The sequence below is a fragment of the Lynx canadensis genome, chromosome D3, assembly GCF_007474595.2.
Source record: "Lynx canadensis isolate LIC74 chromosome D3, mLynCan4.pri.v2, whole genome shotgun sequence".
Taxonomy (NCBI): Eukaryota; Metazoa; Chordata; class Mammalia; order Carnivora; family Felidae; genus Lynx; species Lynx canadensis.
Genome location: NC_044314.2, coordinates 21083716 through 21110602, shown reverse-complemented (window position 1 = coordinate 21110602; position 26887 = coordinate 21083716). Strand labels below are relative to the sequence as shown.

At 37.1% G+C, this 26887-nt stretch overlaps 1 protein-coding gene across 1 annotated transcript in view; it reads right to left on the bottom strand.

Moving 5' to 3' along the window:
- The window catches only part of MBD2 (methyl-CpG binding domain protein 2), a 65993-nt gene that overhangs the window by 29673 nt on the left and 9433 nt on the right, over window positions 1-26887 (bottom strand). The window contains exons 2-3 of the mRNA XM_030292427.1: window positions 19401-19560; window positions 3283-3420 (exon numbers count right to left, since the gene is read on the bottom strand). Coding sequence (XP_030148287.1) covers window positions 3283-3420; window positions 19401-19560 — 298 coding nt within the window. The remainder of the gene's footprint in view (window positions 1-3282; window positions 3421-19400; window positions 19561-26887) is intronic.

Sequence of the window (26887 nt, the reverse complement as noted above, 5' to 3'; positions counted from 1 at the left end):
GAAACAGAAATGTGAGTTCTTCATATACTGAGGGGAGAAAGCTAGGAAAGACAGCCTTAACAGCAAAATCATAATTATGTCATATTAAAAAGATTTTTGGAGGTGTTTTATATATATGACCAAATAAGAACATTTCAATGATCTTACTATTTGGGATAATAGTCTTATACTTGGTCGAGTTTCCCCACCCCACTCCAGATTTCTGTTTAATCTAAGGGAAAGACAAGCACTTATCAAATATGCTGACAGTATATATATATATATATATATATATATATATATATATATAAATGTCTACTTACCCTATCATAACTAGGTTTTAATTATAGGCAGATATTATTGCTGAATTCCATTTAATGCACTTTTGCTTACATACCCTAATTTGCAATTTTAAAGCTAAGGTATTTTCAAGGAATCAATACACTAGAAATTTATAATTCATATATTTTACAGAAATCAAATCAGACAGCCACACAAAGATGCAGGCATAGGATGTTTGCCACGTAAGACAGAATTATTCATTTCTGTGATTGCATCACATGTAAACTAATCACTTCAAATTATCCAACGGAGAACCTAGTTAAGATCCAAAAATCCAATCCCAGTCCTAGGTCTCTAAGTATTACAATACCACTAGATTGAATACTTTATTAAAAGACTGCGACACGGTTAAGAAACAAAAACATTTATATCTATCTCAAAAACAGAAACCACTCTGTCTAGTTTATTTACTGGATGATCAAAAGAAGTTCTCCAAATGGAATACGTGGCAATTCATACTGCCGATCTAGTTCAACCAGGCTGTGTGAAAGCACAGTGGAAGAATTATTTTTGCCTACATGTTTTATTTTTTTTGTCAACTACCTCCTCAACAATAGTTGATTAGCACATATCTGACATATATACACCAAAATATAACTTAAATCAACATCTTTCCTTTACTAAAAAGCCTGAATCTAAAATGAAATAGTCAGAATGACAGATTATGATTTCTCAAACAATAATATAGAAGTTGTCTCTATTTTCCTACAGTTGCCCAATGCCCTGTCCTTTATTTTGAAATCCCATTAGTGAGACAGTAGTCAAATATTCCCTCAATTCTTATGTTGAAGATAAAGCTGGGGGAAAGACAACTAATGTCTTGGTATAATCAAAAACACCCAGCAAAAACCACCAGGTGATGTGAGGATAAAGTAAGAAACAGTTCAAACTTTTGAGGAAGTAACCTCCTAAATAATTTTAACACTTCTCGTCTATGCAAGCAAAAAGGAAGATAAAATCCTCAAAAGATCTGAGTTGAAAGGGATATAAGATTTGGGGGTGGGGGCAGGGGAAGGAGGTGGGATTTAGCTTTTTTGGTATATTCTTTTCATTTGAGAACAATCTCAGAAACTTTAATAAAAGAGGAAAATGTAAAACTACTCAATGTATCAGTGAATAAGGAGCAACTAACCTGATTATTTCAGCTTTAAAAATCTCCGTTACCAGTGTCCCCTACAGCCAGGTAAACACCCAGTAAATACAATTACTACAGTTGTTAAAATCTGTGACTGAAGTTAGGTACAGAAAAGAATTACTGTTTAAATAATCGTAATTTGCTACTCAATTGGTCTTTAAAATATTTGGGTTTAGAGACTATATTGAGAATGACTTGGCAAAGAAAAGATGAGGATAAAATCCATCTACTACCTATTCTCAATGAGGTAACTCAAATTTCCAATATGAAACTATTATTAATAGTTATTCCACTTCCTTTATCTTTCGAGCTTTTTGAAGCAAACTGTCTTACCCACATATAAACTTTGAAAAATTTCAATTGATAAAAATCTTTACAAGGAAATGATTTAAAAATCACCAAAATGCCAAAGGACAAGACGTTCAAGACTTTAGACAGTATCTAAGAAAGAACATAATCGGGGAATGGCTTTATCAAGGTGGGCAAAGTTCAGAATGGCAGAATTCCTTCCCTGTTGTAATGAGTATACTAACACTACCAGCGGTGTGGTGACTCTCACTGGGTGCAGTAGTAAAACAGAAGGGAAAAGCCTGGCACAGAATGCTGAATGGCCCAAAGAAAACCTAAGTGGTGACAAGAGCCTAAAGGCACATGCAGGTACGCATCTTTTATATTGGATGTGATACACTTACATGGCCCCTGTTGAATCTCTTGGGGACCAACAGTAAAGCAAGTTTAGAACTTCAAATCTTGAGACATCTATAGCAAGATGCTGATCCAATGTGGCTCCAAATATCTTCTGTTTTCCTGGCTCACCTGAAGAGGAAAAAACACTACAGAGGATGTGGGAACTGAATTTCTTTAGGTAGTTTCTTCTAGAGCAACTGTCTGAAAGTTTTGGCCCAATCCTTTATGAAGTCTGGAGATGAGACACTTGAGGGACTAGTGAAAAACAAAATTCAAATGAAAAGGTGGAGTGAGGCATCTAAACGGGGAATATGAGAGCAAAAGATAATCTTCGTAGGTAAATCAGCATTTCTAATCTGTAAGTGGGAGGAGGCAGAGAAAGGAGAGAAAAAATATGCACAGATGTTTCTCCCTCCACTCCCTCACCCCAATTGCTACTAAAAATTCCCGAAGTACCTAAACTTTTTGACCACAATTAGGGAATGAATAAGCAAGGTTACTTGGAAAGGTAAGCATTTTATCAAGTCTCCCTCCCCTGGCTATATGGCATTATTAAACAGCAGGGAGGCCTTTCAGATAATACTTTTTTCCTAAGAACAGATTCTGGTGCCATACAGTTTGAAGCCATAAAGAAAGAGAAATTTATTAAACTGAATTTCTGCAAAAATGGAAGTCACAGGACAATATACCGTATTGACAAAGTTTATTTAATTGTTTTTCAAAAGGGGAGGGATGGCTGTCATATAATAAGAAATCAGAAAAGTAGTTTCTATAAAATTGAAAATATTTTTAAACTAAGCAACACAAACTGCATGCTTCAGCCTCCTAGGAAATATTATCCCTGGAAAGATAATCTAAACTAAGATTAGCAAAAGCAAATCTGATGTACATTACCACACAAAAACACAAAAATGTAGTCCATAATACTAATTTAGATTCATTTTTAATTAACTTTTTTCTTAAAACATTTAACCTAAATATTATTAGACTTATTCTCCAGCATTCATGTAATAGCCTAGGAACATAAAACAATTTTCTTTCCAAATATTTTCCATTTTAACCGGTTTACTTGAACTATGTCTGGTAAAAATACCAGAATTGTCTGACAAATAAGATTGGAGAACCAAGTAGATCCTTACCTGACGTGGCTGCTCGTTCATTCGTTGTGGGTCTGACTTCACTTTATTACTAGGATGATTTGTGACTTTGGTAACTGGTTGTTTGAAAATTGATGCGGTTTGTCTAATTGGCAATGTTGTATTCAAGTCTGGTTTACCCTGTGAATATAAGCATGTTTTTGTTAATAAATATTACATATAAATATAATTTGAATTCTTTATTAATTCATTATCCATTACTTTACGTTTTTATTCAAATTCTAGTTAATTAACAGTGTAATATTAGTTTCAGGTGTAAAATACAGCAATTCACTTCCATACAATAGCTGGTGCTCAATTCACAAGGGCACTCCTTGATCCCCATCACCTATTTAACCCATCCCCCTACTTTTAATCAATCAGTAAATAAAATCTAAGATGTGTTCTAGTGAAGTCAAAACGTGGCACAGAGCTCCTTTTAAGTTCATTTGCAAGGCTCTAACCATGGGGTATACAGGGGCAAGGAAGGTGGGGGGGTACAAAAAGAACAAAATGTGATTTAATCATTGTGGGTTCTGATTCTGGCAAAAAACATATATAAAAGGCCATCTGTATCTGAAGACAACATACCTGATATTTTTTATATAGAAATATACTTGATAAATCTGCAGGATATTCAATGAACTTCTGTGTTTACAACTATCCCCAGATAAAAATTGTTATCAACTTCCAGACTCCAAAACACTGGTTCTCAAACTTCACCACACATGAGAACCACACAGAGGGTTCATTAAAACACAGATTCCTGGGCCTCACTCCTAGAGAGTCTGATTCAGTAGAGATCTGAGGTAGGCCCTGGGAATTTGCATTTCTATTAAGGTCTCAGGTGATGCTGACTGCTCCAGGAAGCACTTGCAGAATGACTACTCTAAAACAAAGATTTGCAAATTGGTTGCAGGAGGATGAAGTTTAACCCATAAATGTATTTCGTTCAGTTTTTAGGGTCTAATAAATGAGCCAACATCTGCAAATATGGAGATATCACATAAAACCCAGATTCTACTTCTCTTTAAAACTCAAAGATCTAGAAATACCAGACTTGATTTGGCCACAAGAGGCCATAATTAATTAGTATAGCTGCTCACAAGAGGTGTCAAGGTTCTCCTTTAGCAAAATTCTTCAACAACTCATATTTGCATTACCTGTCTGAGGCCTATAAGTGTTGAGGTTTGTGAACTCTGCTTAAGGAATGTTATCAAGGCCTAGAAAGGTAAGCATCAAAATAAAGTGACAATTATCACAATTACAGTAGGATTTGGACCCACTACTAAATATGTCTCCATCACCACCCTCTCCACCTTCGTTCCCTCCACCCCTTCTTCTCTGTATGTATTTGTCATTCCTTTATCTTATTCAATTTTCCCCCAATGTATGTGCTTACCTTTAGGAGATACAGTCTTCTTTTTTATTTAGTTGTTGTTGTTTTTTTTTTAAGCAATCTCTACACCCAACTTGGGGCTCTAACCCACAACCCCAAGACGAAGAATCACCTGCTCTTCCAACTGAGCCAGCCAGGTGCCCCGAGACATACTCATCTTAAATAAGACTATTCCTTAGGTATTTAGCTTTCTTATCTTTGTAGATATATTTTCAAAAACTTTGATTTAAAAGTGAGCAAATTTGACTGACAGGCTGCAAAATTACCACTTAGAATGCCATCTTTAAAAGTGTGAAGCCTAGGAAGGTATATTTTTAAAAGCTCTCCTAGTAATTCTGTGATGCACAGAAGGTTTGGACACCTCTGATTTATGACATCTAGAGCATTCTGAGGCCATAAGTGAAGCCACCCAAACTATGAAATAGTCAATATTTTATCCTAAAGAAGCTCACGGAGAACTTTTCCTGTCACTAGTTATAACTAGTATAGATCACTAAACAATACCCTGTTTGGTTTTTCATGTTTTCATTCTTTAATAAAGAACGATGTGCTCAGCTGGTATTAGAACAAGATGGCATCAATGGACACAGAAATACGTTGCAACTGTTTGTATGCACAAACAGTGGAGCCTCTTAAGATTCCCCTTGTTACAAAGGATGACTAGAGACGGCAGGGACTATTTCTAAATGAATCCTGAATCCACAAAGACTGGAAGGAAGCATGAAACATATAAAACTATTGGTTCTACAATGGGAAGGTTGTTGTTGTTTTTTTCATTAACATGTTTTTGGTGTAATAAGTAAAAATTAGAAGAAAAAGCTGGCTACAAATATTCAATACGCAATTCCCATTGACTGATGAGGTAGTGCATTCCTCACTGGGAGTAAGAGATTTTTCAAGAGTATGCTGTATTACTTCTCTCTTGATCTTACTTTGGTTTTTATTATGTTTTCTCCTTTTACCCGGCTTGAAAGCTCAGAAGACAGAATTTTTCACTAATGAATTTTGTATTCCAAAACAGTAGCATGTAATCTGAAAAACTGGACTAACTGGTTTTCCCAGAAACTGTCACAAAAACAGTAAATTTTATTACCACTCTCACCTGAAGAGTGCCAAAGAGTCACTGTTTATGCCCAGCTGTGTGTCTGAATCCTTCTAAATAACTACCAATCTGCCATAAACTTAAGAATTATAAAGCAAACACTGGTTTTGGTTTTTGTTTTGAGAGAGAGAGACAGACAAACAGAGAATCCAAGCAGGCTCCATGCTCAACGCGAGCACGACACGCGGCTCAATCACACGAACCTGGGATCAAGACATGAGTGGACATCAAGAGTCAGACACTTAACAGACTGAGCCACCCAGGTGCCCCAAGCAAACACTTTTTTTTAATGGGACAAGATTAAGGCTACTCTTATAATTGTAATCTTCCCTTTCAGCATACGAAAAAGTAAAGCAGAAGTTTCTTATATCACAAAATTAAACTTGCAAACACACATTCTAATTATTAGAAAAAGTTTCCAACCTTGATTAATCTCAGTATACAGGCTAACCCTCAAACCAAAATTTAATGTATTTTATAATAATGTGTGTATTAGGGTGGAAATACTCAAATAACTCAAGTAATTTTTGAGACTATTCTTTCCTCTGAGGTGCTGGAAGGAATACAAAAACAAATCTTTTTAATTTTTAAAAAAATGTTTACTTCATCCCTTTCCAATAAGTATCTCTGAAAGGATCTTTGTACATTCAGAAAGAACACACAATAAAAATTAATTTTTAAAAAATCAGCGACAGGGAGAAAACAAATTTCCTTTTGAAAAGATTAATAGTGATCAATACTAGAGCTGAGCATCAAAAGTGGATCTGAAATTTTTAGGATCCCGGGTGAAAAGAGAAACATTAAATTATATAGATATCAGGTCAGAGAGAAGGAAGTATACCAATTAATAAGGGAAACAAAGCTGTCCTAGTATTAAATCTAGAAAAAAAAATTAGAGACACTAACATCACAACAAAACTAAGCAAATTTCAAATGCTTTTTCTTTTTCAGTGGCCTTCCATAAAAGCCAAGAATATAAAATTTAAAGGAAACTTGGTGAAGGTGATTCTTAAAGGGACTAAGCACCCGTGTGATCTAATTACCATGTCGCCTTTTGGTTGGTCTAACTTGACTGAGCCTAGAAAAGAGGATAATTAAAGAGGTGGAGGAAGAGCATGTGTTCTATAAACGGGTGATTTTCAAACATTTTTGCATTCCTACCAGCTAAAAAATTTTTGAAAATATGTATCTCACCTACATTTCAAAGCTGACATCAAGACTATTTCAAACTGTAAGTAATTGCAAAGAATGCACTTACTACCATTTTAAGTACTGACACTTTAATAAACCTATCACTTTACAATGTACTAACAATCTAAATATATTCACCATCAACCACTTATACATGAACAAACTTTTCAGTAAGTACACATTTTGTTTCACTCCTTTTTCTCTTTGAGCTAATAATTCCATTCCCAAAGTTATTTCCTCTTTTAAACTTGAAAACCTTTAGTTGATTATATATATGTCATGAGATTATTTTTTTTTACTTTTTGTGACCATAAAGTACTTAGTGATTAAAAAATGTCTTTTGCTTTACTACATCACTAGTATATAACTGCCCCTAAATAGTAAATTACATGTTAATGAGTAAGATAAAAGTTAGATGCATTAAAGAAGACAATTTTTTATTAAAAAAAAAAAACCTCAGGGCACCTGGGTGGTTCAGTCGGTTGAGTGTCCAACTTCGGCTCAGGTCATGATCTTGCAGTTCATGGGTTCGAACCCTGCGTTGGGCTCTATGCTGACAGCTCAGAGCCTGGAGCCTGCTTCTGATTCTGTGTCTCCCTCTCTCTCTGTCCCTCCCCAGCTCATGCTCTGTCTCTCCGCCTCTCAAAAATAAATAAACGTTAAAAAAATTTTTTTTTTTTTTAATAACTTCATGGGCTGGGACAGATGCTAGAATAGGCCCAAGATTTAGTACCAATTCCATTCCTATCCTTCATTTTTTGTAGATGTAACAGCAAGAAACCCTATTTGCATAAATGAGTAAATAGAATGAGTTTTCTTCTCAGTCAATTCTTTGAACTTCTTTTGAGTTATGTGTCAAAATATCGCATAGTGAACCATCAAAAATTTTTAATAATCGAAGTCTACATAAAGTGCTCTGTAAATTTTAGACAAAGAACTTTACTGACAGAAAGTCTTGACTGTTACCAAGTAATTCATTTTCTCGGCATCGACACCAGTATTTCAAATTATTCCTTTACTGGAGATCAAACATTTTGCACCATGGTAATACGACAGGGCTAGTAAAAAGTATGCTCTTCTGTAAAATGGGAGAAGGTGGACTACAAAAGGGCAACTGGGGAAAAAAGAGTTTGTACCTCCATCCCGGGGCACGCTCAGGTCAACTACACGAAAGAGTATACTTCTAGAAGTTAAGAATATAGAAACACTCCTTTAAAACCATGCGTGTTGTGTGTACTATGGAAGCCTTTACACAGCATAGTTTTGAACAGCAGGAACTTATATATTCTAAATACCACTTTTTCCAGCCTAGCTTTGAAATAAAACTGAATGACAGTTCAAAATTGTACATATTCTATGACAAGAACCAAAAGGACTCATTTCACCTTTAAAATCCTTGCAAATTTTGCACTTTTAAAAATTAGCCATGTTTTAATGTAAAAAAATGTTGCTCTACCTACCCAAAATGCTCAAATAAAACTGATACTTCCAAGTTTCATTCATCATTTTAATTCCATGGCTTTCCATATAGTACATGCCCCAAGAAATACTCATGCCCCAATTTGAGAACTTTGTTTTTCTGGGATCACTTTCCTCATCTGTAAATGAGGATGATAACAATAACCATTCATAAGATTCTTACAAAGATCACACAAGATAATGCATGTATAATGCTGCTTTCATCCAGTCATTGAACAAATACTGAGTGCCTACTACGTGCCAGGCACTGACTGTATGCTGGGTATACAGTTATCATCAAAACACAAAAATCCCTGCCTCAGAGCTTACGTTCTGGGAGAAGACAACAAAATAGCTGTAGGTTTTATGGCCACATTGGTATGTCAATTCTGAATAAATACCTGCTCTTTCTATTATTAGCATTAATGTGTTTTTGAGCATGCTACTGAAAATTAGGAACTTAAACCTATTAAGCTTTTTCAGGAGAAAAGCCATTCCCTGGTTCACAAAGAGGGGAGCCTGAGAGGTACATTTAGAGAAAACCAAGAATATCATCAAAAAAATAATTTCATTTTGTTCCAGAATATGTACAGTAGCCTATACTTTGTGCCTTTCCACAAAATCAAAAGCCAATAATGCAAACTGCTTTACAATCTTTGATTTCGTTTAACTGGTATATAATTCACACACCATAAAATTCACCATTTTTAAGTGTACAATTCAGTGGGTTTTTAAAAAATACATTCACAAAGTTCTGCAAACTTCATAGGCTTTTACAAAAAATAAAGAAAAAATATCTGGGATCTACGATTTTGTACTGAAAATCCACTTAGTATAATTTGCAAGAGCAAGATTCTTTTTTAAGGAGATCAATGAGATATTAAAAAGAGGAGACAGACTACATTTTGAGCTCATTAAAAAGGACTTATACTTGTAGTTAATTGAAGAGGTGGAGGACTGAAATTCATCACTGAAAACAAGTTTTGAGGAGTTCTACTTGAAAAATAACTTCTTGCAGTTTTAGTTAATATGAGGTCATTAAAGAACTTACAACAAAAGACAGAAATGAGTTTCAACCAAATACTGAAGAGCAGCTCTACTCAAACTAGGCCACGTACTGTGTGGAATTCATTATCTCCTTTACATCTGGGTTGGCACTAACTGTATACACATCCTTGGGAGAATGGTGGAGATAGTCACACAAATCATTTGCTGTAGGGCTTAATTCTCTTACCGACTTACAGTCTACAATGTCAGGGAACTCTTCAGGGCCTATAAAACTCAGTGAAATAGACCTCAATTGCCAACAAAAAAAACTGGGCATCCAAAATAAATCTTGCCAAAGCCACAGCATAGGCTACTATGACTCCAAATCTACCTTCATTATTAGCATGAAATCCAAGCCCAGCCCTCTCAAAAGGTTCTATCATATTTGGATAGATCTGAAGGCACTAACTTACAACATAAACCTAATATCATACTGAAGAGACTATTCTCATCAGTAAGTCTATTTGCTAACATGTAAAGTTCTTCTGTTCGCTTTTTGCTCCCTAGCAATCTTTATCCAATCAATATCTAAATACAGATGACCCTTGAATAATGTGGGAGTGAGGGGCACCTAACTGCCACACAGTCGAAAATACACATATATATATACATATATAACATATATATATATATATATATATATATATACACACACACATATATATAATTTTGACTTCCCCAAAACTTTACTACTTATGGCCTGTGACCAGAGGTCCTATGGATAACATAAACAGTTGATTAATACATGTTTTCTATGTTGTATGTATTACATACTGTATTCTTACAACAAAGTAAGCTAAAGAAAATGTTATTAAGAAAATCATAAGGAAAAGAAAATACATGTATAGTATTGCACTGTATTTATCAAAGAAAAGTCTGCATATAAGTGGACCTGTACAGTCCAACCTGTGTTTAAGGATCAATTGTATCTGCTCAAATTAGCCAAAAAAATGGATCAATGTTGTTAACTGATACCTTATCTTCATTTATTAGCTAAAGGTTATTAATTAGCAAAAGATAAATAGGTACCTATTATTAAGGACGTTCCTGCAATGAGAAAATTAGAAGTGCTTTAAACAAGAGAATACTAAACAGTTCTAGGACTAAAGAGGCCTTTGCTCTGATCCTTTCCTCCTTTATTCACTCATTAAACAAACACTGTCCACGTCACCATCATTCCTGCCTGAATGAGCACTGGCCCCTGACTCCCACTTCTGCACTTCTACATTTTCCACACAGCAGCCAAAGCAATCCTATTGCTCCCTATCTGGAGTCCGAAAATAGCATTCCATACCATTCCTTATGCCAGCTTGACAAGCCGTGATTAGGTTGTCTGCTGCCTTGACCTCACCTAGGATGCCTTCCCCTCTCTCACTAAACTCCAGCCACAGTGGCCTACTCTGCTCTCACAGGCTTAATGTATCCTGCCTTAGGGATTTTGCACTGGCTACTCCCTTTACATGGTATGCTTTTCCTTGTGGTTTTTGTATAGCTCACTCTTAATCATTCAGATCTCAGCTGCAAAATCCTCCTCTTGGAGAAAACTTCCCTGATTGCTCAGCCTGAACAGCCACCCAGTCAGTCTCAACCACTGTTAATTAATTCACAGTACAGCACTTGATATTTAAACTGTGTATTAGTTTGTCATACCACTAGAATTAAAGTTCCATGAGCACAGAAACTTCCTTTACCATATTTTTCAGAGTCTGCGATAATGCCTAAGCATATAATGTGCTAAAAGTTTTCTGTGGAATAAATGGATGCATAAAATGTCTGTTACACGTAAAATCTTATGTTACGCAGACCTGAGCCTTCAATAGTCTCATTTTCTGCTTTAAACTCAAAGGTGCTAAACAGGTAGAAAATACTATCATTCATTGCTATCTACAACGTCCATCTCAAAATTATTATGCAAAGAATGAAGTCACCTGGGGCACCCAGGTGGCTCAGTTGATTAAGCTTCTGACTTCAGCTCAGGATATGATCCTGCGGTGAGTTCAGGCCCCGCACTGGGTTCCCTGCTGTCAGCACGGAGCCCAGTGTGGATCCTCTGTCCCCCTGTCTTTCTGCCCCGCCCCCACTTGTTCTCTTTCTCTCTCTCAAAAGTAAACATTAAAAAAATTTTTTAAGAATAAAATTATCTATATTATCTGCCTTGAAATCATCAATGTAAGAGAAATGGCCCCTAGACTTACTCCATCTATTACTATTTAAATTATGCTTATAGGTGGGATGTGGCCAGTGTCTTCCTGAGTCACAAAGTCAGCCCAGAGTCCAGACCATAATGTTTCAACTGTGTACTCTGCTCTAACAATTACCAAAATTAATACCACCACATATTACATTCCTCAGTAATAACCAGTCAAGTCTCTCAGATCATACACTATCACCCACCACTCGTCCCCGTAATATTCTGCACACCCACTCATCTACCCCACGGTTCAGTGGCTTTCAAACTTTTTTGACCCATCCCAGACCCAATCCTCATAGCATACACTCTTGAATGACGGGCCACTTTCCTATATCCTCAATATTTTCTCTAAACGTTCTCTCCAGTTCCTGCATTCACTGACTTGGCCATCCTTTGATGGCCTCAAGTCCTCTCACATGAAACTTCTCTTTCCCTCCCTCTCCTCCCACCCTTCCTACGTCTCTCCCTCTCTACTGCATATCTAAGGGCCAAGAGGTGGCATAGGTTTTCTCCTTTCTCCCATTTTTCTCAAATAATTTCTCCACTTTTGATCCTTCAAAAACACTAGTTCCTTTGAAGTTCATATATCTGGCTATACTACCCTCTACCCCTGCTCCCTTTCTCCTTCATTCACTAGACTTTAGCTTCCATTTCAGTCTTCTTCTCCATCCCAACTCTTGTCCTCATTCTGGGAGACCTCAAAAACCATGTGGATAACTACCCAATATCCTGAGTCCTTTGACCTATTATTCCTCTGCCCAACCTCACTCACCTAACATTATAGTCACAGGCTTGTCTACACTAGTAACTACACCATCTCCAGTATCTCAATCAAGCATCCAAGTCTCCCAATTCCTACTTCCTATCCTTGCAGCTCACTTTCTCAGAACTGCCCTCTGCATTCTTTGACTCCCATCCATTGACTCTCTTGGTTTCTCACTGCTCTTTAACCCCTTTCACATTCCTCCCTACACAGTACAGGTTTCATGGTAGTGGTGGTGGTGGTTGTTGTTGTTGTTGTTCTTCTTCTTCTTCTTCTTCTTCTTCTTCTTCTTCTTCTTCTTCATCATCATCATCCTGCGAATGTGCTTGTTTGATGTCTGTGATTTTTCCACTTTGCTACAGACCCTATTATTAAACTTTTCAAAGTCTTTAAGGTGGGAGTTTAACCAAATCATCTCTTTCACCTACCATCTAGTGATTCTCTTCTCTATCCAAAAAAAATTACCAAAAGATTTGTCCATCTTAATTTTATCTCTCACTCACTTTTAACTCTGTCCAACCTGGCTTCTGTTGCCACTGAAAATCAAGGTTATTAATTTACCTTCATATTGCCAAATTCAAGGGAAATTTCTGTTTCCCTCCACTCAACCCATCATAGGCATCAATACAACTGACCACTCACTCTTCTTTTTGAAACATTCTCCTCTCCCATGTCTCTCCTACCGTACTAGCCATTCTTTCTCAATTCACTTTGCTGATTCCTTCTGCTGTAACCAAGTTTTAGTTATTGGATTTGCTCAGAGCTTGGTTCTGGATCTTTTTGTCTGGGCAATCTCTTTTAGTCCCATTACTTGGAATACTGCCTAAGTGCTAATGACTTTCCAGGTGAGACCTCACAATTTGGCATAGCAACTGCATATGTGACATCTCCATCCGGATGTTTAATAAGCACCTCAAACCTTGCATGTTCAAAATTTATTTTATTGACCCATACAAATTATTTCCTAAGGTGATCGCAGTGAATGGTAACCCAATCCACCCACTCATCTAAAAAAGAAGGTCTCACACTTGAGTCTTTTCTGTCATCTTCCATACCCAATCATTAGCAAATCCTGTAAATTCTACATTCAAAACAGATCTAAAAACTGTCTGCTTCTCTCCACCACCACGTGTCTAGGCCATCATCATTTATCAACAGACTACTAGAATAACTACTTGCTCTCTACTTCCACTTTTGTCCATTTCATTTCAAATTAGCAGAAACTGGACTCAACAGTGGCCTACACTTAAGGGAGATGCCAGTAATCCCTTATAAGAACTTCAAGGCCTAGCAATGCTAATTTATCACCTATGATCTGCTCACTGCCCCTCTTCACTCCCAACTATATCCACTAGAAAGATACCAGAAGAAACTCCATGCCAACAAGTGCTTAATACACTGACGAAGAGGACACTAGCATCTTTGGGAAAGATTTTAGTTACTTTCTCTATAAGACCAGGAATAAAGAATTAGAGGTCTCTGTTTTCAGTGTGGATGGAGAGATTCTACAAAGAACCCAAGGGGCAGTTCTTACCATATAGTATGCTCTATCAGGAGCTGGTAATCAGAATGATCCTACCACAGGAGTCCTGAGGACATAAATAAGTCAGTCCTGAGGACATAAATAAGTCAGTCCACTACAGGACTACTTTCAATAACTGAAAAATCCCCAATTTCTTCAACAAAGTCCTAACTTGAGATAGAGCAAGTGAGTTGGTCCCTCATATCTTCTGCCAAGGCTTTGCTTCTTCTCTTGCTTCTAAACAGTGGTTATTAGCTTTGTCAGCTACATTTTCCTTTAGAATTTGATAAATAGACTCTCTCCTCACAAAAAATGCATAACAGAAAATGCTGCACTTAGTTCAAAGGTTCCTGGAGGGCCTCCTGAAGCATGGACTCTTAGACTGGACACCTGCCTCTCTACTGGTTCTCTCTTGGCCACTTTTATCCATTAAAAGAAAAATAACAATAATGATAGTGTTCCTTGGTCATGCATTCTCTTCTGAATATTTTCCTCTCCTCTACCTCTCATTCAATCTCCATAAAAGTAATCTAAGCATTTTTATGGTTAGAGGTGTAAAAATATATACTGTACATACATGTTTGTAAATGCACAGAAGTTCTGGAAGGACACATGACAAAACTAACAGCAGTTTCCTCTCAGGAAGAGGACTGCACATGAGAGGCTGTAGAGGGAGGGAGGCTTTTTTTATCGACTATCCTTTCCCCCTGTGTACAAATTACCCAATCAAATAATAAATCAAAACTGTAAAACCTTTAAAACAGCAGGATACATTTTGCTTCTAATTTCTCATTTCCCAGAAACTTTCTGGCATTCTAAGAAAGACTTCTGGTCCCTCACAACTGGTCACCAGATGCCTTCTAACTTGGAAATCCAATGGATACTACAAAGTAAATTTTCTTTCCTAGGCTTTTATAACACAATTTCTTGATTCTCCTACTACTTTTCTGGAAGTTCCTTCTTACTCTCCATGAAACTAATTTATTCATTTATTCACTACCAATGGTGTGACAAGGTAATTTTCTTCTATTTGCCCCTTTGTTAGGCTATCCTAGTAAGTTATGACAAACCCCAATGACAGGAGTTCTCAAAGCATGACCTGGGAGTTCCTGGGGCTGCACCAGATCCTTTCAGAAGTCCAAGTAACAAAACTATTGCAACTTAGTCTTCCTCACCCCATCCCCAAACTTGATCTTCTTCCCCTATTCTTTATCGACCTCCACCCCAGTGACTCAAGCCAGAACTGTAGCATGCATCAATGGTTCTGTCTCTCTACAATCATCAGTACTTAAATGTACTTATATCTCTTGATTGACTCTAACACCTTTCCATACCTCCTGCTACAGCATTAGTTCAAGCCATCATTACTTTTCTAGACTACAACAGCCTAAACCACTATCCCTACTTCCAGTTTCATCTTTTCCCAAATTCATTCTCCCCCTGTACCCATTCTGTCCAGTACCCAATCTGATTCCCACCATCACCACCTGTTCACTTGTGCTTCTCAAACTGCAGATACTGCCCCCAAGATGTATTAGCTCTCTACAAGAATTTTTATTATTTTGTTGAGGATAAGTAAAACAAGCACATTCTAGATCATTTGGTTACATACCTAGGATACAGCCATACAGAATCCAAGGTCATGTTGATAAAATCACAAGCACACTACCATAAACCAACATAATTCATGAAAAATGAATAATGGCAAACTCACACAATTGATTCCACTCAAGACAATCTAATGTTGTTTATTTCCAAATTATCAAATTTGTGTGACTAGAGAAATGTGATGAAAGAACTGAGTCTTTCCAAGGTAAGCACACCCAGCCAACCTAAAAAGTAACTTGTTCTATACCATATTCACATTGTAAGCATTTTATAAAAATACATCATATGGCACATTCATGTTGGGGAACTTGGACTTTATTAGTTTTGTTGCTTTAATTTATACACATTTTAGTGTTAAGAGCTAGAACCACAGGAATTCAGTTTAATATTCACACATCTGAAACACTGAAGTAAAAGGAATTTCTAGCAACAAAACCCAACTACTGGAGTTCCCAAAACATATTTTGTGCACAGAACCACTGTGCTCTTTTTATCCAATCCTAGTTTTTCCAATTACTTTTTCAAAGAAACTTACCCTTTCAAGAACTAAAAATCAGTTATTCAGTCTCACTAGCCATATTCCAACTACTCACTGGCCAGCCACATGTGGCTAGTGGCTACGACATTTCCATCATTACCTAACTGTAACTTCTCCCTTTGAGTAAGCATTGAGAAAGCTATTCCTCCCTTCAAACTCTGTTTTGATGACTTCCAAATCTTCGTTTAGTCTTTTTCTATTAACTTAATGGAGTGTCTTCAGCAACCACTTGATAGCTCTACTTTATCAGCTAGAAAGACAGAACTAGTGACTGGAAAAAATTATGGTAGTACCAAATCAGTAAGGTACAATGTAATAGGCAATGGAAAAGATTTTCAGGGTAAGGTTAAGATTGTGATTGAGACAAGCAAGAATAGGTACTGCAAAAATAGTAGTAAATACAAAAGACAATGCCCACTCCACTGTACCCACTCATCCTAAAATGATTACCACTTTGCAAAGATCTTCAAAAGATATCTTCCCAACCATACCTGAAGTATTAGCACTCAGTAAACGCACTTTTGATATGGAAAATATATTAAGATCTCAGTATATAATCGGTCATTATGAACTGCAATTTAACCTGTTTCAAAGTTTATTTTGTTAATAACATTTCAAATTCTTTCAAGGGTTTTTAAAAACCTCAAAAACAACACAATTAATAACATACTTCAGCCAAGTTTATAACTATACAGCAAAACTACCTAACATTCCTGTTTACTAATTTAAATTTCCCAGCATTCTCTATACCATATTATTTTTTAAAAAGACGTAATACATTATTAGCCACAAATACACTTTCTGCTTTATAGAGATATTCAGTGTTGGCATGACTCCAAAAGAAAGCCTATTTTTAAAACTGCAAAAGTCAATTTTCTGAATGCTTAATTAAAAAGAAAATCAGGTGCAAAAGTAAGACTATGCCCCCCAAAATTCAAAGAGAAACTTCAGAAAACAATGACAATGAAAGGTAGTTCCAAAATAATGTACGGCATATTAATTTATTCAATGTTTATGACCACTATAAACTTCCGGAATGAGGTGAATATTAAATCAAATAAACATGAAGCAAACATTTATTAAAAGTACCTACCGTGTGCTAGGCTTTGGACTACCTATACAAAAAAAAAAAAAAAAAAGAAAAGAAAAAGAAAGAAAAAGACAGTCCCTGCCCTCATGGAGCTCACAGTCTAGTTGAAGCAGACAAACAATCACAAATACAATGGCAAAGCACCAGGGAGGCATTATGGAAGAAGGGACTGGTCCTGCCTGATGAATGCAGGGGCGGGCTTCACAGAGGTGGAGACAATGGAGCTGGGCCTTGGATGAGCAGGAGTTCACCAGATGGAGGGGAAGGGGGGAAGCGCATTCCAAGCAGAGGAAACAGCACATGCGCAAGCAGAATCTCGAAAGCACATGCCATGGTGCAGGAGGATGAGCAGTCCAGCGCAGCTAGAGCATAAAGGTGCACACAAACTAAAGAGACGAATTAGTTTTTGGTTTTTAGTGAATCGTAACTATCAGGTATAAATCTTCATATTACACTTACTGTAGCTTAACTGTGATTCTGATAACAATAGGGCAGTTTGAAAATATTCCATTCATTTCACAAATATTTGAGCCCTTTTGACAGGTACCCAGCAATGTGGTTAGAGTTGTTTTTGTTTTTTTAAAGCAGTTTTAGAAAAATAAATCTTAATATTCCTCTGTACATTCAAGCGGCAAAATTAACCCAGAATAAAGGTTCTCTTAAGCTGAATCACAGAGCTTCACCTATACACACTACACTCACTTTCGGTAATCTGAGCTCCCTGTACTACCACTATCTTTTTTACCCTTAACACTTTTGTAACTATCAACCCAAAGTAACCCCACAATTAAGCAATAGAGAAAGCAATTTCAGCTTTCCCTTCCCATTCTGCCTATCTAAACATGGTACTTGACAATGCCCCTATGGACATCAATGCATGGTGACCAATGCAACAGATGAGGAATGCACTCTGACCCCCATACCAATTTTTGGAAATTAAACTATTATAAACAAACTATTCGGCTGAATTCTGAATAAAGAGAGCTACGAAGCAGAGACCCATAGCCTTTCAGGAAAAGTAAAAAGGTACAGAGGAAGAGATCTTCGGTCAAAGAGTTTCCCACACTGGCCACCAAGCAACACTGTTCACCGAGGAAGCTTGGAGCTTAGGAGGGTGCGATGCGGAAAAGAAAGGAACTCACATGGGTCAAACACTTTATTAGGGTTTTCATATTAATTCCTATTTACTCCTCGCAGTAATGCTAAGGGAAAGAGTGCACTACCTTACTTTCACAAATGAGAAATCTGAGGCCATGCGAAGTTAAAAGAGTCACCCCATGACTGCCTGAGCTAATAAGTGGCAGAGCCTGCCTGGTTCCAAAGCCTGTCTCATTCTACACACCGCCTCGGGGTTCTTACAGTGAATGCTAGACTCCCAAGTGACATGCGACTGACTGTAGCAAGGTTATATATACCCTGGAAGAAAAGCCCTTGCTTTTCCCACCACTATGTTCACAGTCAGTGTGAGACGATAGTGGTGGCAATACACATACATGTATCTCTGAAGTTTAGAGGAAGAAAAATTGTGACAAAATGGTTACGTAAGATTAGCCGCCCTTGGGGCAGGGGTGGGGAGGGAAGCTTTCTTAGCAAAGATATTGGATGCTGTAATGCAATTAAATTAGCATAATAACTCAAACTCTACTTGTTTAAATTCCTACACAATAAACCATCAAACAAGCAGCTCAATAAAAATAAGAGCTAATGGAAAGAAATCCAATCATCCTATCCGGATGAGAATATTATTGCTACAAGTCCTTCTCCTCCTCATCATCAAAAGTCAAAATAAAAACTACCCTTTCTCAAATCCTAATCCCAAAAATTGATAGGTAAGCATAAACTATGTGGTAAGGATACTTGCCACATTAAAATTTTGCCTCTCTTTGGGCAACAGCAACTATTTTAAGGAAAAAAAAAATGAGACAATTAACATCAACACAGAAATCTTTTGTAAAAAGTCCCAATGGGCCAAAAATGTGATGTTTGAGAGATACTGAAATATTGTTTTCAACTGTGCACAATTAATTTACTTCTGCAAAGTACTGCCAACTACCATAAATTAATCAGATTTATAAGTCAAAATGCTTTGCCAGGGCAGGGTAGACTAAGACATTCAGACACAGCCAAAATTCTAGTGACATAATTACAATGTAAGATACTTTGTGGAAAGCTTTTGAAATAGGATACACATGCTCTAAGTAAATTAACCAACCTTATTTTGATTGAGAGGATCATTCCGCAGTCTCTGTTTGTTCTTCTGTAATTTACTAGGCATCATCTTTCCAGTTCTGAAGTCAAAACTGCTGAGGTCAACAGTATTTCCCAGGTACCTTGCCAACTGAGGTTTGCTTCTGAACTTCTTACCACTTGGACTAGAAGAAAGATAACATCAATTGTACAAAAGATAACAGTATTTAGATCTCCACGCATCTTCTTTTCTCTCCCAATATGTTTATTTTTTTCAAAGAAATGGTAAAGTTTTAAAGGAACTTCACAACTTCCCTGTAAGAAGAGACAACGCTTCATCTAGTGTCACACTCCACTAGGTACACCGCTGGAGTAACATCTGCAGATGTTACTGCAGATTATCCCACTGGTCACTCACTCCAGAGCCACTGTCAGAATCCGGGTACAAACTGCATGCAGAGCACAATACACATGCCACAAAGGTCTTCAACATTACAAACTACTTCCAAACTGACTTTTGAAATGCTTTTTCTTGTAAGTATTACATATACACAATGTCAGCAGTAATCAGAACTTCAGAACACATTCTTCTGAAGTCAACAATCCTTGTTAAAAACACACATACAAAAAAACAAACAAACAAAAAAGCAGAAAACACTTGGAATCCATATACCCTTTGGGCTACCCATCTGAACTCACAACATTAAAATAGAAAAAAAAATACTGAATTCTGATAGTATTTAAATGCTCCCTAAAAGGAGGAAACTGAGGCAAACATTTGCAAATGGTGTGAACATTGTTGACATGAACTTTTTTACCCAAACTCCTACCTTGGAGAAGCTTATCAAGAATAACTTCTCAGGTCGCCTGGGTGGCTCAGTCGGTTAAGCATCCAACTCTTGATTTGGGCTCAGGTCATGATCTCACAGTTCATGAGTTCAAGCCTCACATAGGGCTTGCACTGTCAGCACAGAGCCCGTTTGGGATTCTCTCTCTCCTTCTACCCCGCCCGCCCTCTCTCTCTCTCTCAAAATAAACTAAAAAAAAAAAAAAAAAAAGATAACTTCTCCTAAGAAAATATTATCAAAGCTGGAAAATTATAAAAGTGCCAAAATTATATAGAAAGCTAAACTAAACTAGTGTTTCCTAAAAAAGTTTTTTGCTGTGTGGCATTGATCTAGAAGAAAAATTTTATAGGAAAAATGCCCCAGTTTTACCTAATAAATTTTCTGAGCCAAACGTGCTAAAATCAACTATTAAAGTCAGCATAGACAGGTTACCAGAAGAGAACTGTAAGAATTCTAAATTATTTCTCAAAAAAAGCCAACATGTCCTATTTAGAACTTAACCTTGTACTAACGGACCACAATAAAAGAAAAATAATTGAAAAGGAAAACAAAAGGGAATTTTGTGTGGGAAACCAAGCTACAAAATACTGCCCTGGAAGAGCAAAACTTTTCTCTGGGTCAAATCCAAACCAGCACGCCGCACTTTGTCACAAATTCTGTGCCACCACTCACTTCAAGACAAATGAAGATCATATCGGCATTTTTTTTCCGACAATCACAGAATTCAAGTATTCTTGAAACACAATTCAAGTTATAAAATTCAGTCTACAGATGGAGGTAACAACCAGTAACAACTAGGACATAACGGAGTAGAACAAACTCAGACAACAACTAGAACACAGGAAAGGAAAGAATACAGGATTACACAGAAGTAAACCTCCACTCTCATTCTAACCAGATTTCCAAATATGCTCAGTATGACAAACAAACCGCACATAATCCTCAAGATGGTTCAAAACTTGAGCCATCTCTGCCCACCACAAACTTGCACCCCAAACCCCATCTCATATCGTCCTCTGTTGTGGCCCCACTGCCGTCCACCCAGCGCCTAATCCACCAAACTAGAAAGCCACTTGACGATGCTTCGGTGCCTCACCCCTCAGCCACACATCTGACACCAAGTGCTAAATGTTCAGGCTCCTCAATGCTGACAAAAATAGCTTCATCTCCCCCAGGAACACATCAAAGACCTTCCATTTGTTTATGGTTATTTTCAAAAATCCGTTTCTCCACCAGCCTTGGTACCCCACGTTCCAAACTCAGTGTCACCAGAAATACGCCATGTACCTTTGACTTTTAGCCATGTCTTTCCAGATGGAAGCATGAACATAGGCAATATCCTGCCTGTCGTAAGATTATTAAAGCCTCCAAGCCCAAGTAAAATGTCACCTCTTCTGTGAAGCTGTGATTCTCCAAACCCAGTTAGAAATAAATCTACTATATCTCTGCAATTCTACTTCATTACAAAAATCTCTATGTATTTCCTTGATGATTCAAACAACCAGAAATTGCAATGCCATTTTTTAAAACTCTCAAACATGAATTAACATATATGCACACTGAACAAAGTAACTTTCTCACAACAAAATACTTTATCAGTTGAATAGTAAAGAACATAAGTTTCATTTGCAGACACAATAAAATGGTAAGTTCTTTTTTTTTTTTTCAACTTTTTTTTAATTTATTTTTGGGACAGAGAGAGACAGAGCATGAACGGGGGAGGGGCAGAGAGAGAGGGAGACACAGAATCGGAAACAGGCTCCAGGCTCTGAGCCATCAGCCCAGAGCCTGACGCGGAGCTCGAACTCACGGACCGCGAGATCGTGACCTGGCTGAAGTCGGACGCTTAACCGACAGCGCCACCCAGGCGCCCCTAAAATGGTAAGTTCTATACTTATGTAAGTTATATTGCATGGACTCTTAAAATCGAACCAGAAAATATTTTCATGATTAATCTATTACACTACATAAGAAATAACGAATTAAAGACCCAAATTAATTTGAAAACTTGGTAAAGATTATTCCATTATGTCACTTATACAACTACAATGAAGATTAAGCTAGAATAGCCATTTAGTCCTTATAATCAGAAATTCCAGTTACGGTCAACAAGATTCTGATAACCTATTTGATATACCTCAAATATGAATAAAAACCTCTCTACAAAATTATAGTTCTCAATCAGACTTCCATCTAATAAGACATCTTATTAGTGCAGTAAAAGCTGAGCTTAAAGTGGACTTAGTTTCAACAGACTAATGCTCCAGAAAATGAAAATACTAAGGTAGTAACTTCTACCAATAAGATAAGCACTATTATTTTTAAGGATACAGCTTACAGACAAACAGAAAATCATTTTTTAAGAAATCAATTTACTAAATTCACAAATTAGCCCTGCAATGAGTAGTTTCTTATGAAACGGTGGAAATGCCAACTATCTACTGCAGTTGAACACATACTAGAGCGTCAGTATAACATCACTCTAGAACAAAACTCATTAGAAATCAGTTTTAGACACTGCTCCCCAAATTAAGGAAATCTAACTACGTAAGAACTCAAGTAATGTGACTGCATAGCTTATAATCTAGATTAGCAATTTAATATGGTTTAAATAGTTCCTATGTCTACTGATTTTAAAAATCAAATGGAAACTGTGAGAAAGGCCTGACATATTCTACCGATAAACTAAATTAGCAATGAAGAAAGTGGAAATCAAGTCTTAGCTATGAACATATCCAAAAAAGGTAGACTATTAACTGGTACTCTATCGGTTATTCATACAAATCACTATCCCCAGTCATAAAGACGGAATTCTATGCGGCATCTACGCGGGATAGCTACAAGTACTGGTCATACACACGGCTGCCTTCAGAACAGTGGTACAAGCCGTTCTCTGTAACTGCTATAGCTTGTGCTTATTAGTGTTTTAGGGAAGTCAACCTGGCTGCCCCAGGAGATTATAAACCAGGGACCTTCCTCTGCACAAGATGAAGGCAAGCATATAGAAAGGCAAAGGCCGAGGGAATGGTTAAGTAAGAATTCTTCCCATCAGGTACAGAAATATGTGGATAGCACCGACATGACCCTGAAAGTGGTGGAGGAAATAATGCTAGATGAACAAAAAAACTACCCAGAATGACTAAGTCATCATCGGTCTGCCCTCTAAGATGGCTGCAGTAAGTAGGTCGCAATCTCACACACCAGGGATTAGCATGACTAAGCTTTTATTCTAAAAGCAGCAAACTATAACCTAGGAACATTCTAGTAGACTAGTGAAGGATATTAGTCATTTTCAGCTTTCTCTAACCAAAGCGATTACTTCTAATCCCAGTAATGAAATACTAATATTTCACTTTCAACCACACAAAAAAATTCCCTACCAACTGTCCCCTAGATATGCCCACCCAGAACCAACTTGTGGTCTCACCTTTAACTTCTCCTACCCTCCAAATACCCTAAATAATGATTAAATGAAAATCAAAGATGTGAGAGTTTTAATTTCAGATGAGGACATTTCATCTATGCCTTTGCTAGCTTTCATTTTAATTAAACTGTTTAAAGCACCTACGTGTAACACCGCCTTAGAGGTTTCTAACTACAGATTATCAAAAAGAAACAAATTTTATTAGCATCTGACCTTCCACTCTAAAAAAATTTCATTGAGATAACAGAAACTACTTTAATTCTGGTCACCTTAGTTTAGTGATATTCCCATTTTATCGCTCTGTATACTCACCTGTGATCATCATTCCCTGAGCTACCTGACGATAGCACACCCTGCCAGTCTCCACAGAAAAAGCAACTCTTCTGAAGACCTGCTCCTGGCCTGTGCAACTGCACCCTGAAAACACTCCTCTGGTGGAGCAGAACATATGTTTTCATGTTACTTTGGTAGCATGGATCATCATGATGTTCAGCCGAACAGGATGAGGAGCCCAGAGTCTGAGCAAACACCAGTATACCTCCGAACCAGTTTCTAACAGGATGAACTGTGGAAGTGGCAGTAATCAGAGCACAATAAGGAGAGCTGGCCTATGAGCGACAAGGAGCACTGTGGACAGCAGATGGTCAGCTACACGGCTGAAGAGCATGTTCTGGAGGAGGGCATCACTCTCCAACAGCACTTTGTGAGGCATGAGAAAAACCTACATACTAAAAATTCCCTAAGCTACAGCCCTGGAAAAGTTTGAGATCAAAAAACAATCAACTTTGTTTTATACCTCTTTAAATGTTAAAGCTTATTTGTTAGTTACAGAGCAAGTACCGAAAGAAAAAGACTTCTCTGACTTTAACAACTGTCTCCACAAGTCAAATTTTGGTTGAGACTAAGATCTGAAATCAAAATTATCTTGTACTTCGGTACAAAATATATGATCAGAAAACTGTCAAATCAATTAATTCAAATAACGTATACCATTGTTTCAAAGCTGTATGACATACACACAGAGAAATCTACCTACAAGTCAGCTCCCAATCCCCCTTTATTAGTTCCTTTCCTCCCACCTTTACATGCGGGCCTTTCCTAAAGTGAACCATCTTCAGCCCTCGTCTGCAGTTTGTCCCCAGTACATTTTATCTACTTGTCTTGTCTTGTCTTACTTATGTCTCCCATCAGGTACTACTAAATCCAGTTCCTTTCTTTGAATCTATCCTTCCTTTCCATTGCCATTGCCCAAATCAAGTCTTTATCACCTTGGGTCTGAATCACCAGGACAGGCTAACTGACTTTCTACTTGCTGGTCTCTGCATTCTAAACTACCCAAATTACTCTTCCTAAACACCACTCTGAACATAGTTTCAGCTGAAAAGCCTTCAATGACTTTAACCCATTAGCAAAAGGATACCAAATATCTTAGCTCTGCATTTAAGATCCTTTTTCATCTAACCTCCTCTGAACCTGTCAACCCTACTTTCCACTCCTCTTACTCAATGACCTCTGCTCCAACCATGTTAGTTTATTCACTGTTCGAAACAGGCTGAATGGTTCCCTCTTAGGCCTTTTGCAAATCATACCTGTTACCCAATCCATAATGCAGGACTCCAACCCCGATCCTCAAGGGCCCAGAAATACCAATCCACATTATATCTCTTCCATAAAAAGCCTTCCTTCCCAGAATGAAGCAGTGGAAGGTTTCTTTCCTCTGAACCATATAGCAATTACTGCCAGTATCAGGTAAATAATCACAAACTGCCTGTTGGCATCTCTTGTATTCTGGCTTTGAAATACTGAGTTCTACGTGGTTATAAAACTTCTACAAGTTTAAATCTTATCTTCACAAGCAGCATACTCAAGTAGTTATTTATGAATGAAATGATATGATGTCAGATTTGCTTCCAAATAATAAGGTTGAGTCAAGGTAGTACATTGGGGGATGGAAGAAATAAGATTAACAACTGCTGAATTGAGTACTTGGTAGTTTTTTTATATGATCCTACTTTTACATATATGTTTGAAAATTTCTATAATAAAATGTTTAAAACAAACATTAAAGTATACAAGCTGAATATATCCCCTGAAAATTTCAAAGTAATTTTTTAAAAATATGAAGTTTGGGCAAGTAAATGTGAGCATTAAAGAACTTCCTTAGCAGTTGAGGGACAGGTAGAGAATTATTTTTAAAGTATCATTAAGGGAAAAAAAATTATTTACAGTTTGGCTGCTGGTAAAATGTGACAACATTGCACCTTTTCCCTTGGCATAAATGTTTAAGGAATCACCAACGCAATCTTAAGTGGTATAAAAGACCTTAAGTATAATTTGAATTCTGTACCAATCATTCTCATTCCATAAACTAGCATTTATGTAACAAACAACATGCAAACAGTATATTACTGATAGCAAATTCTATTATGTCTATATCAGAGCTAGAAAAAAATAAAAGCCAGGGTGATCCACTACCTAATCTCATCCCACTGCCTAAAGGTGAGAAAGAAAAAAGGAAAAAACACTGGTTATTTTGGTTGAATTGAGGACTGGACACTGTTATGGAAATGTCAGAAATTAAATACATCTGGGAATTATTTCAAAATATGATGGGAAAAGGGAGTTGAATATTGATGAAACAAGCTTGGCCAGGAGTTCATAATTATTAAAACTGGTTGATGAGCCCATAGGAGCTTCATTACACTTTTCTAACAATTTTTGCTCTTGCACATTTGAATTTTTCCATAATAAAAAAATTAGATAAGTATACCCCCCCCCCAAAAAAAGACTATATTTTGAAAAAAGAGGTAGGGGGCCTCTGGAATAGGCCTTTTTAAAGAAACGCATACATCACAGCATACATGTTAAAAATAATTTTAAGACATTCATCCTTGCTTTAATCTATGGATTCTTCCAGGCACACAGGGGTGCCTGAGTGGCTCAGTCAGTTGAGCGTCCAACTTCAGCTCAGGTCATGATCTCATGGTTCATGAGTTTGAGCCCTGTGTCGGGCTCTGTGCTAACAGCTCAGAGCCTGGAGCCTGCTTCAGATTCTGTGTCTCCCTCTCTGCCCCTTCCCTGCTCATGCGCTTGCTCTCGCTCTCTCTCAAAAATAAGTAAACATTAAAAACAAATTTTTAAAAAGAACATATACACCTATATACACAGAGAATGGAAGGCAATATGTCAAAATATTAACACTGATTCTCTTTAGGACTACAAAGCTGATTGTCATTACTC